At 35.7% G+C, this 13,921-nt stretch overlaps 1 protein-coding gene across 1 annotated transcript; it reads right to left on the bottom strand.

The window, feature by feature from the left end:
- Positions 1-6: 6 nt before the first annotated feature.
- On the bottom strand, positions 7-640 carry LOC103254980 (protein ARMCX6-like). The gene has a single exon (XM_008052960.2). The coding sequence runs from the start codon at positions 514-516 to the stop codon at positions 97-99; it is 420 nt and encodes a 139-aa protein (XP_008051151.2). The 5' UTR covers positions 517-640; the 3' UTR covers positions 7-96.
- Positions 641-13,921: the final 13,281 nt, after the last annotated feature.

Genomic DNA, 13,921 nt, shown 5'->3' with positions numbered 1-13,921 from the left:
GCTGGCCCTTCAGTTGCACCCTCTGCAGAATCTTTGACATCTGCAAACCAAGCAGGTTTGGGGTGGATTCAGTCCCATTCTGCTGGAGACGGCCATTTAAGGGGCCAGGGCTTCCAGGAGTATCTCTCTGTTTCCGTTTCTGATGAGGAGGGACATGAAAGAGAAGAGCATTTGGGCACCAAGCAACTCCCCCGCCAAGACTGGCTTTTCAGACAAACCCATCAGCGGTTTCAAAACCTGAATCTCAGCACATCCACTTCCCTCTGATATCAAAGGAAACTTCAAGTCTGAAACGGACTTGGCAAGCATGTTATTAATAACTGTCACGCTTATTAACAAATTTAATCCGGCCTGCTGCAGAAATGAGTTGCAGCAACGTGACACAGGCTCCCGACACACTTCACTGATGTACATCTTAATCTGGCCCTGACTTTCAATACCCGCATTCACGTTAGCTGGGGCACACAAAGCCTCTCTGACAGCAGGGTCAGGAGTGGGGATGGTGATTCCCACCATTGAGAGGCTGGCCAAATGACTACTGATATTGTGGCCAAATGAAAATCCTGCATTCCTGGGCTCGACAAACAACAGGTTTCCCTGAATGAGGAGACACTTGGACAGGTCAAATAATACACTGACATATTTAATGTCCTTGGCATCCCCAGAAATGTCATCACTTTTATTGGAGAAAAATAATTTGTGTTTGGATGGCATCCTTTTTGGGGATGCTCAAGTCCTTACTTCTCATGAATCATGTCATTCTTAGCCCCTGGGTTTAGACTTTCCTGGACTGCTGACTGAAGACCAGAGTCCTTATTTGTTTTGATCCCTCTCTGCATCCCACCCGTCCTTTTCATCTTTTTTTTTCACTTGGTTGCATCCTCTTCTGATTAGTGAGTAAACACTCTGCGAACTTCCAGAACCCACATCCTGATCTGCTTTCACGTATTCATCAATTTGAGTGTGTTTCACATCTTAAAGAAGTCACATATGGTTCTCACTCCTAAAAATGATCTAATTGTGGTGTTCTAGTAATGTGTTTGTTAGACATACTTTTTACTGGGCACAGTCTATCTAACTGCTATACAACGTGAGCCTAGGGCAATGCAAACGCATAGAGTTTTGAAATGTCTCCCCAGAGAAACATGTTAACGAGCTGTAAGGCTATCAGTAGATCTCTCTTTCCTGAGTTATGGCCTTAATTTTAAAACATTCCTCCACTGGCATTTGTCCTGATATGTATTTCCACTATTTCTCCAGAGTTGCAGCACTTGCCTTGTTCTAGGACCGACGTAAGAGAGGAGGCGAACAATGGCTGTGAGAGAAATTAATTGAGTTGCTTCTAGACTCTGTTCTGACTCTAACAACTCATCCCCACCCCGTATCTCCAGGATATCACACTTTGTGGAGCAATTTCCTCCCTCCCTCCCTTACCTAGAATATTGTCTACAGGTAGACAGACAAGAGAGGATGAAAATTGGTAGATGTACTGGCTCATTAAGTTTCAGTTGCACTCTCTTCAGAGTGAGGAAACTAGCTAAAATATCCATTTTAGGTCTCGAGTACACCTCCCCCCACCCTCCCACGAGTTTATTACCCTCCCCTCTCCCCTGCAAATGCCCACTTTTCTGCTCTGCCCCCCATCACTCTCTTTTCTTCCCTTCAGATATTGGCACGGCTTTCTCAAAGCCCCAAAGCATCAGAATTAAGGGTTTTCTGAACATAGGGCAAGGAGAGGAAGGGCATGTTCTGGTTTAGCACTTGCTTCTACCACCCCCTTGTGGGTTCAGCTCGACATCTCCTTGAAAGAATGCATACTTTCTACATTCTCTACCAAATATCCTATCTTTTTTCCTTTTCCTTTCTCTTGGGTTGTGGTGACTCCCACAGACAGACATACAAACCAATGTTTATCAGTAGTATGGATGAACATATTAGTTAGTGCTAGGTAGTAAGCCACAGTTCTTACCTTTTACTGATTCAGAACTCAGTCAGTCAAACGTTTCTCACCTCTCACTCCCAGATCCCCAACACCAACTCTCTCCCTGATCTCGTGAACCATTTAGAAAACTAAAATGAGCTAGAGAGGTGAGGGGAAGGGGGAAGCAGAGATGTAGAGAAAGATGACTCTGCCCCAACCGTGACCTTAAGACTTCCCACACAACCTTCATTCTGACACCAACCTGCACATAACCAGAGCAGTTTCTTCCTTCTTCACTCGGCTACAAACACTCTCTCTGAGGTCAGCAGGGAGCTGATAGCTAGGTCAAAAGACTTCACTTCTTCACAGTTCTTGGTCCTGACATATACTTCACCAATGAGCTATGGTTGCCAATCTCCTTTCCCACTAGCGGTGATGCAAGCAAGGGTGGTCCGCCTCTCTCTTTCTCTTATCCCCAGCACACCAGATCAGTCACTCGTTTTTTTCTTTACCACTCCTAGAAGCCAAAAGAAAGTGCATTTCTATTTCATCGCAATTTGCCTTTCTCTAATATCCAGGGAGAAAACTTTTCCTCGTCCTTTTATATCTTCTCCTGGAGCAACTATGTCTATTTTTACTTCTTTATCTTCTCCTATAATACAGGGCAACAACCCATTTCTTTACTTTTCCTCTCCCCAACTGTTAATATCCATCATCTTACTTGGGCCTGTGAAAAAGCAGATTTCATGAAATAAGCCATAGAGAGATAGATATTTTAATTATTTGTTTTAGTCTCTGCCCATTTTTCTTGGAAATAATGACTTTTGAAAATTATTTGTTTATGCCTTTCCATATATATATATATGTATAAGGAAATTTGAGGGGTGGTGTTTGCTAGAATGTCACCACTGGTTATTTTTTAGAATAAGATTTTAGGCAGAATACATTCTAGCTGCAGTGTCAAACATTAAGGTCACTGGGACATGGAAATGAACAGAACTGTCTCTTGGACAAGACCACCTGGCTTTCCAGACAGGGCCCCATGAGACAGCATTTACCTTGCTGGGCTCACTACACTCCAGGCTCCAAACTCTTATTTTGTTTTCAGACTAAAGATATCCACAACTTATGACATTACTTCCAATAGAAATGCATGCGTATGTTCACCAAAAGACATGCATGAGAATGTTCATAGCAGCACTCTTAATAATACTCAAACTGAAAATAACCTAAATATTCATCAACAGTACAATAGTTAAATATAACAAAATACAACATATTTGTAAATGGGATTTATAGTCATAAATAGTGATTAATATTATTTGTGCAACTGTATGGATTATTCTCACAGACATTAGTAAAAAAAAAAAGACCAAAATAGTATATACGGTGTGATTCTGTTTACCTGAATTTTTTTTTTAAAGCAGGGAAAACTATCTATGTTGTTAGAAGTAAGAATGGTGGTTACTTTTGTGTGATTAATGTTCTGTTTCTTGCTACTTTGTGAGAATGTATTGAGTTGAATGCTTGTATACTTGTCTGTATATATAGTATACAGCAACAAAAGTTTGCCTAAAGATCTCAATAGTAAGTTAGAGAAATGGGAGATGAGTAAATGAAGTCCATTCTTTTGGTTATCTAGGAAAGCTGGACAAAATGTACTTTTAAAAATTTTCCTCAAGTCATTTGAAGGCTAAAAAGATAGCTGGGTCAGAATAAGAGCGGGTGGGGAAAGTGGAGCCTAATGTTAGGGACATCTTTTCCAATAGAACATCTACAGTCATTGAGGACTGGGTGCAGTAGTTCATGTCTGTAATCACAGCACTTTGGGAGACCAAGGCAGGAGGAGTGCTTGAAGTCAAGACTTTGAGGGGACAGTTGAAAGGCTGTGCAGAATTTTGGACAGGCTATGGAGGCTAGAGATGCAGATAGAACACAGATCTTGCCAAGAGGTCTACCTGGTGAACCTCGATATCTTCAGGTTGTGGAGCTGAAAAAGCTGCACCTCAGAGTCAGGGTAAACCAAAGGTAAAGAGACTGTCACAAGTACTTCAGTTCAACTTTGAATATCTCGATCACTGAAAGTTAAATTAAGGTAATTCAAGAGTGCAATGCTCCTAGGTGCCTAGCAGACACATATTGGAAAGCAATAACATCAGCCTCAAATTATTTCTGAAGTTTTACAAAACACAATATCCAGCACACAACCAAGTATATGAGATAACAAGATGAAATTGACACATAGAAATGACAGACAATAGAAAAAGACTCATTGAAGCCTTAGATAGTAAGCTTGTCAAACACAGAGCTAAAATAAATATGATTACTCTGCTTAAGGAGATAAAAGACAATATCGAGAATTTCTGCATATAAACAGAAACAATAAAAACATAAAATGGAAACTCTAGAGTTGAAAATAAAATAATTTAAATTAAGAACTGAATGGATGCATTTAATAGCAGAGAATACATAGATGAAGAGAAAATTATTGAACAGGAAGGTAGGTAAGAAGAAACTATCCAGAATGAATCACAGTCACAAAAGGATAAACAATTAAGAGTGAATAAGGGACAGAAAATACAGAAAAAAAGGTTGACATATGTGTATTTGAAATTTAGGAAGAGGAGAGAATGAATCAGACAGAAGTAATATGTAAAGAAATAGTGGTTGAGAATTTTTTAACTTTTTAAAGCATCAAGCCACAGACTCAAGAAGCCTTTTAAACTAAAAACAAAGACGATATCTTAAAATCAACCATAAAACAAAATTCTAAGATTATCTTCAAAGGAACAATAATAAAACTTTTCTTTTTCCCTGAGAAGCTGACTTCTCAAACAAAAAAAAAATGGAAACCAGACAATGGAAGGATATCATTAAAGAGCTAAAAGAAAATTACTGCCAATTTATATTTATATGTTCACAGACAATATTTTTCAACAATGAAGGTGAAATAAAGACATTCTCAGGTTTAAAAAAATTGATCACTAAAGGACTCATGAGAAGAAATACTAAAAGTTGTTTTTCAGGCAAAATAAAACTTTATCTTCCTACAAAGTAGGAAGACAAAAAGTGCAAAGGAAAGAGTAAATATGCAGGCAAATCTAAACAATATTGACTATACAAAATAATAAGAGTGTCTTGAAACTCTGAAACATGTAGAGAATTAGGTTGAAAATAGAGAATTGAAATATGTTACAGCAAAGGAATATAAATTGAGATGAGGGCAAATGGATTTAATGCTTTAAGTCCTGTGACTTGTCTGGGAATAGAGTAAAAGGATCACTTAATAGTAGACTTTGAAAAATCAAGGATATATGCTGTAATTTCTAAGGTAACCACTAAAATGATAGTAAATTAATGCAACTATCCAGCTTATATAGAAAGGAAAAATAATACAAAAATTCACCAAATCCAAAAGAAGACAAGAGAGGAAAGAAAATGGAGTATAGAGCAGGCGAGTTAAATAGGAAAAACAGAGCAAGATAAAATATTTAATCTTAAATATATTAGAGATTACATGAAATAAAACAGACTAAATGCTTCAATTCAAACATAAAGATTGCAAGATTGGACCTAAAACTTGAACATACAGAAAATGTGAAAGTGTAAGGATGAAAAATGTATACCATAAAAACAGTAATCAAAAAAAAGCTGATAAGGTATATTAACATCAAATAAAATGAACCTTTAGTCAAAAGGCATTATCAGAGATGAAAAAAAGCCATATCATAAAAAATGTTAAATTCATCAGAAAGATACAATTAAAAAATGTCCTATTTATATGCATCTAAATATGTAGCTTCAAATATATAAAATTAAAATGAACAGAACTACAAGAAATTGTAATCAGGTCTCCATTCATCATGAGAGGTTTTAACATGCCTCTTTCTGCAGCTGACAGAAGAAACAGGTAAAAATAACAAGGTATAGATTTGAACATGATTTGCAAACCCAACCTAATTAGTTGAATCCCTTGTTACTATAACACTACACTCAGCCACTACAAAAGACATATTGCTGTTGTAAAACATATGAATTATTTATAAAAATTGATTTTAAACTGGACCATAAAACAAATTTCAAAAGATTAAAATCACACAGAACATGTCTTCTAATCATGAGGCAATTAACTATAAATCAGTAATAAAAATATAACTGAAAATTCCCATATTGCTGAAAATTTAAAAGTACATTTTTTTTTTTTGAGTTGGAGTCTCACTCAGTCGCCCAGACTGGAGTGCAGTGGCCACTCCTGGCCACCGCAGCCTCGACCTGCTGGGCTCCGGCGATCCTTCCACCTCAGCCTTCCAAGTAGCTGGAACTACAGGCGCGCGCTACTATGCCCGGCTAATTTTTTGATTTTTATTGTAGAAATGAGGGCTCACCAAGTTGCCCAGGCGGGTCTCGAACCCACGGGCTCAGGCAATCCACTCACTTCGACCTCCCAAAGCGCGGGATTACAGGCTGAGGCACTGAGCCTGGCCAAAAGTACATTTCTAAATAACTCACAAGTCAAAGAAAAATTCAGAATTAAAATTAGAATACGTTTTGAATGGAATGGTAATGAAAATAACACATATCAAAGTTGTGGAGAATAGTCTGTTTCTGGCTATGATAGCCTACTAATAGAAAACAAATCAAATCTTTCAGGCAGGGTGTGACAGCTCATGTTTGTAATGCTTGCACTTTGGGAGGGCGGAGACAAGAGGATCATTTGAGCCCAGGAGTTGAACGCCAGCCTAGGCAACATAACGAGATCTCATCGCCACAAAATAATTAAAATATTGATTGGGCGTAGTCCCAGCTTTTTGGGAGGCTGAGATGGAAAGAATACTTGAGCCCAGTAGATCAAGGCTGTGGTAAGTCATGACCTTTCCACTGCACTCCAGCCTGGGAGATAGAGTGAGACCTCGACTGAAAAAAAAAGACAAATATTTCTGCTGAGGACAAGAAAAACTGAAACATAGTGCAAGTAAAGTTCCTTAAAAACATTGGAGAGCTACCAAAGCAGTCAGGATATGAGGTACCAAAATTCTCCTGGAGAGAAAGGAAACTTAATGAGGTAAAATTGACATTTGACATCTATTTTCCCCTTGAGACGTTTGTTAATTCATTGTTAACACTGGAGGAGAGACTGAAAAAGAAGGTGCTAAGAGGCAGAAAGCCTGAGTAGGGCTTTCAGCAGTTTCACAGGGCTAGGGATTCAAAATCTAGAATTCAGGGCTACTTAGTCAATCAGGATTTGAGGGACTACGATGCTGGAGAAAAGGAAACTACAAAGACTATGAAATTGGCATTCTGAGCTGCTTTTCTCCTTGAGAAGCTACCAATTCTTAATAGATACAGAGTTAGAATCAAAGAAGTCAAGTAGGAAGAAGCGATCGAGAGTCTGGGAAGATAAACAGAGCGATTGGATATTTTATAGCACAGCGAAAATAAACATTGGAATTTGGGAACTTCCAAAGTTTGACGGCCTGATAAATATCCCTGTCTGTCAGTTAGAGCCCCTGAAGGATTAAAGTCTAGGAATAAGGATGAGCAGTTTTGACAAGACTGAAATACAGTCTCAAATTAGTTCAATTATTGATTGACTTAAGGTAATTTACTCCAATACTACCTTCCCGAAAAATAATTTAGATTTTCTAGAATTTTTTATATGTAATTCAGCATTCAAACAAAAGTTACCAGCGTACCAAGAGACAAGATAATGCAATTTTTTAGGAAATAGGAGAAAAACAAATGGACAATAGAAATAGGTTTACAAGCCAGGAATGGTGGGTCAGGTCTGTCTTCTCAATTTTAGGAGGCCGAGGAGGGAGGATTGCTTGAGCCCAGAAGTTCAAAACCAGCCTGGGCAACATAGCCAGACCTAGTCTCTACAAAAATTAAAAATAAAAATAAATTAACCGGGTGTCATGGCATGCACATGTAGTCCTAGCTACTCGGGAGGGTGATGCAGAAGAATCACTTAAACTCAGGAGATCGAGGCTGTGGTGAGCTGTAATCATGCCACTGCACTCCAGTCTTGGTGTGACCCTGACTCAAACACACACACACAAGAAATACTAAAGAGAGTTCTTCAAGTTGAAAGAAAAGGATACTAACTAGTAACACAAAAAACATAAAATAATAAAGTCAATGGTAAAAATAAGTACATAAATTCAGAATAGGTTAAACCTGTAATAGTGGTGTGTAAGTCACTTATATCTTTAGTATGAAGGTTAAAAGATAAAAGTATTAAAATAATAATAGCTAAAATAATATGTTAAGGGACACACAATATAAAAAGATATAAGTTGTGACAGCAAAAACATAAAGTATGATGAAGGAGTAAAAGTGTAGTTTTTATGTGATCAAAGTTAAGTTGTTATCAGCTTTAAAAAACCTATTATAACTATAGTATGCTTTATGTAAGCCTCATGATAACCACAAAGCAAAAACCTATAGTAGATACACAAAAGATAAAAGTAAGGAATCAAAGCATACTGCTAGAGAAAATCACCAATTGCAAAGGGAAACAGTAAGAGAGGAAGAAAAGAACAAAGAATCTACAAAACAGCCAGAAAACAATTAACAAAATGGTAGTAAGCCCTTGCCTATCGATAATTAAATAAAATGCAATAGATTAAGTTCTCTCAAGACAGAGTGACTGACTGGATAAGAAACCAAAACCCAACTAGCTGACTACAGGAGACTCATTTCACCTTTAAAGACACAGATGATAAGAAAACAATGAAGAGATGGAAAAGTATAATCCATGAAAATGGAAACCAAAAGAAAGCAATTATAACTATATTTATATCCAATAAAATGGGAAAAAACTGTAAAACAAAACAAAGGTCTTTATATAATGATAAAGGGATCAATTTATCAAGAGACTATAACAATTATAAATATATATACACCAACACCGAAGCACTTAAATATAGAAAGAAAATATTTTCTCTAAAGGAAAAGATTGACTGTAATGCAATAATAATATGGGACTTCAATAACCTACTTTTATCAATTGACAGATTATCCAGATGAAAAATCAATAAGGAAATATTGAATTTGAACTACATTTTAGACTAACTGGACCTAACAGACATTTACAAAATATTCTATCCAACATCAACAGAATACACATTCTTCTCAAGTATATACAGAATATTCTTCAAAATGTATCATTTATTAGAGCACAAAACAAATATTGACAATTTAAGAAGATAAAAATCCTATCAAGTATCTTTTCCTACCACAGTGGCATAAAACTAGACATCACTAATGAGGAATTTCAGGCCAGGCATGTCGGTTCAGGTTCATGCCTGTAACCTCAGCACTTTGGGAGGCTGAAGCAGAAGGATTGTTTGAGCCCAGGAGTTTGAGGCAACACAGCAAGACCTTATCTCTACAAAAAAAAAAAATTTTGTTATTTTTAAAGTTAAAATTAGCTTTAGCCAGGCATGGTGGTGCACACCTGCAGTCCTATCTACTCAGAAGGCTGAGGCAGAAGGATCATCTGAGCCCAGCAGGTTGAGGCTGCAGTGATCTGTGAGCGTGCCACTGTATTCCAGCCTGGGTGACAGAGACCAACGAAGAGTTTCAAAAAATTCACAAATTTGTAGATATTAAAAAACATGTTCCTGAACAACCAATGGGTCAAAGAAGAAAGTAAAGAGATAATTTTAAAATACCTTGAGACAAATGAAAATGGACACACAACATACCAAAACTTATGAGATGCAACGGAACAGCTCTATGAGGGAAGTTAACAACAATAAATGCCTACATCCAAAAAAGAGAGAAAGATCTCAAATAACCTAATGTTACACCTCAAGGAACTAGAAAAAAAAGAATAAGTTGAAAGTGAGAAGAGAGGAAATAATAAAGATAAGAGCAGAAATAAATAAAATAGAGACTAGAAAGATCAATAAATCTAAAATTGGTTTATTGAAAATATAAACAAAATTAACAAATCTTTATTTACACTAAGAAAAAGTGAGAGAAAACTCAAATAAAATCAACAATGAAAGAAAAGATATTACCACTGATACCACAGAAATACAAAGAATCATAAGAAACTACTATGAACAATTATATGTCAACAAATTGGCTAACCCAGAGGAAATGGATACATTCCTAGACACATACAATCTACTAAGACTCATGAATCATGAAGAAATAGAAGATAAACATACCAATAATGAGCAAGGAAATGAATCAGTAATAAAAGTCTCCCATCAAAGAAAAGCTTGGGACCTGATGGCTACACTACTGAATTCATTTAAAGAACAAATATCAATCCTTAGACTTTTTCAGAAAATTAAAAGACACAAAATACTTCCAAACTAATTTTACAAGGACAGCAACAAGGACACAACAACAACAAAATAGAAAATTACAAGTCAACATCTCCGATATCAGTTACTCAAATGCATTTAAATATATGTTATACATACACTCTGTTGTGGCATTGAATAATACAGTTGCTCAAGTTAGAAATCTGGCATATATCCTCAACCCTTTTTTTTGACACTCAGTAATTGACCCAAATTATGTCAATTCTGTCTTTAAAACACATTCTCTCATATAAATGTTTGTAGCAGCATTAATCATAAGAGCCAAAAAGTAGAAATAACCCAAAGTCCATCAGCAAGTTAACAGATAAATTGTGTTATATGCGTAGAATGAAATACTATTCAGCCTCAAAAGGAAGCACCAATAAATGCTACAGCGTGAATGAACCTCAAAAACATTATGCTAAGTGAAAGAAGACAAACACAAAAGGTCACTTATTATATGATTTCATTTATAAAAGATCTAGAATAGGTAAATCCATTGAGACAGAACACATATTGGTGATTTTCAGAGGCTGGGTGAATGGAAGTATGGAGAATAACTGCTTAATGAATACAGGGTTTCTTTTTGAGGTGATGATAATATTTTGAAACTAGATAGAAGTGTTGCTTGTACCTCATTGGGAATGTACTAAATACCAAGAAACGAATCACTTTAAAATGGTTAATTTTATGTGATATGAATATTATGCTCTGAATTGTGCTCTCCTTCACCCCCCACTCCCCACCCATCCCAATTCTTAACTTCCAATGTGACTGAATTTGGAGATAAGGCCTTTCAGGTGGTAATAAAAGTTTAATGAGGAAAAAAAAAAAGGTTAAATGGGATGAGGCCCTAATCCAGCAACACTGGTATCTTTATAAGAAAAGGAATAAACACTAGGAATATTTGAAAGACATCTGCAAGCCAAGGAGAAAGGCTTCACCAGAAACCAACCCTGTTGGCATCCTGATCTTGGACTTTCTGGCCTCTAGAACTGTGAGAAAATAAATTTATATTGCTTTAAGGCATCCATTCTATGGTGTTTTGTTATAGCACCCTGAGCAAATCAATACAATGAATTTCACATAAATTAAAAAAAAAAAAAAACTGGGGCAACCTCTTTCGGGTCCCCTCCTGTTATAGGAGTTTTCTGACTTAATTCTACTTTCTTTTAAAAAAAGACAAAAAAACAAAAACCTGAGGGAATTTGTTGTCAGGTAGCCTTTCCTGAAATAAATGTTAAAAACAATTTATTCAAAGAGAAGGAAAAATGATATAGTTCAGAAACTTGGACCTACATTTAAAAAAGGAAGTATGGTGACTCAAACCTGTAATCCCAGCACTTTGGGAGGCTGAGATGAGGGGACCACTTGAGCCCAAGAGTTTGAGACCAGCCAAGGCAACATAGTAAGACCTTATCTCTACAAAAAAAATGAAAAAATTAGCCGGGCGTGATGACATACATCAGTAGTCCTAGCTACTTGAGAGGCTGAGGCTAAAGGATCATCTGAGCCCAGGAGGTCAAGGCTGTGGTGAGCTGTGATTGTGCCACTGCACCCCAGCCTGGGCCACAGAGTAAGATCCTGACTCAAAAAAAAAAAAAAAATTCAAAGAAAGAATGAAGGTAAAATAAACTCTTTATTTTTATTAATCTTAATGTTTTAATAGATAATTTTCATCAAAGTAATAATAGTCGCAACATAATGTGGGTAGCATATGGATAAGTAAAATGAATGATAGTAATTTTATAAGGAAAGAGAAGGAGGAGTTGATAATACTATTATAAGGTACCTATAATTTCCATCACGTGGTATGTTATTTGGAAGTGGACTTAGATTAGCTGTCAATGTATGTTGCAAATTCTAGAGCAAGTACTTAATTTTTTTTAAAGTATACTTTCATGAGCTCAATTTTTTTTTCTAACTTCCACTTATGAATGAGAACATGCAGCATTTATCTTTCTGCTCCTGACTTATTTCTCTTAACATAATTTCCTTCAGGCTTATGCATGTTGCCATGAGTGGCAGAGTTTCATTCTTGTTATGGCTGAATAGTATTCCATTGTGTATATATATCATATTTCTTTATCCATTTGCCTGTTGATGGACATTTAGGTTGATTCTATTTCTTAGCTATTGTAAATAGTTGCTACAATAAACATAGGGGTGCAGATATCCTTTTGATATACTGATTTTCTTTTCTTTGGATAAATACCTAGTAGTGGGATTGCTAAAAATAACAGGAAAAATTTTTTAAATGTATAATTAATATATTATAAGTGGAGAAAAAGTGAAACCCTATAAAATGCTCAATTAATACCACAGAAGGCAAAAAAATTCAAAAAATAGAAACAAAGAAAGGTAACAATAAGGAGAAAATGTAACAAATGTGACAGATAGTAACCCAACACTATCAATAATTGTTTAATATGAATAATGTATATGAATGGTATAAACACACCAATTAAAAGGCAGAGACTGTCAGAGTGGATTCAAAACAAAACAAAATGTAGTTTCAGGTTATCTATAAAAAACCCATTTTAAATATAAAGACAGATAGATTAAAAGTAAAAGGATGAAGAAAGATATCTTATGCTAACAATGACCAAAAGAAAGTTGGAGTATTGATTCTAGACAAAGCAAACTACAGAACAAAGAAAATTATCAAGGATAAAGGTCATTACAAAATGACAAATAGGGTCAGCTCTTCAAGAAGATATAACAGTCCTCAATATGCTTGTGCCTAAGAACAGAACACCAAAATATATGAGGCAAAAACTGATGGAAATGCAAGGAAAAATCGAAAATTTATTATCACAGTTAGACTTTAACATGCCTCTATCTGTAACTGACATCCAGCAGGCAGAAAATCAGTAAAGATCTCGTTGAACTAAACACTATTAATCAACTAGATCTAATTCACACTTACAGACTACTTCATCTAACAATAACAAAATACACGTAGTTCTCAAGCTCACATGAAATGTTCTCTAAGATAAACCACATTTTAGATCATAAAACACACCTTAACAAGTTTAAAAGAAAATAAAGCATAAAAAGTATTCTCTCAGATCACATTGGGCTAGAAATAAATTTTTTAAAATAGCTGCAAAACCCCTAAATGTTTTAAATTAAACAATACACTTCTAAATAAAATATGTCAAAGAATAAATCTCAAGAGAAATGTAGAAACATTTTGAACTAGGTGAAAATGAAATTACAATTTTTCAAAATCCCTGTTATTCAGTAAAAATAGTGCTTAGAGGAAATGTATGGAATGCAAGACATTATTAGAAAATATAAAATTTATAACCGAGGCCTAAGCAACATAGCAAGACCTTGTCTCTCCAAAAAAATCAGACAATTAACCAGGTGTGGTGGTGCATAACTGTAATCCCAGCTACTCAGAAGGCTGAGACAGGAGGATCACTTGAACCCAGGAGTTTGAGCCTGTGGTGTGCTATGATCGTACCACTCTAACCTGGGCAATAGAGTGAGACTGCAACTCAAAAAAATAAATTAAAAAAATAATAAAATCTATAATCTAAATGTGTACCTTAGAAAACTAGAGAAAAAAGGTAATAGAAACTTAAAGCAAACAGAAGAAAAAATAATCAAAATTAGAGCAGAAATCAGTAAAATTCAAAACAAATAAATAGAGTAAATCAATGAAATCAAA

The sequence above is a fragment of the Carlito syrichta genome, unplaced genomic scaffold, assembly GCF_000164805.1.
Source record: "Carlito syrichta isolate Samal-C Ts95f unplaced genomic scaffold, Tarsius_syrichta-2.0.1 Scaffold287717, whole genome shotgun sequence".
Taxonomy (NCBI): Eukaryota; Metazoa; Chordata; class Mammalia; order Primates; family Tarsiidae; genus Carlito; species Carlito syrichta.
The sequence above is the reverse complement of the archived record's forward strand: the minus strand, read 5'-3'. Positions and strand labels throughout refer to the sequence as shown.

Bases quoted from the DNA above. Each gene is read 5' to 3' on its own strand.
- LOC103254980 (XM_008052960.2), bottom strand. From the start codon at position 516: ATGGTGGGAATCACCATCCCCACTCCTGACCCTGCTGTCAGAGAGGCT.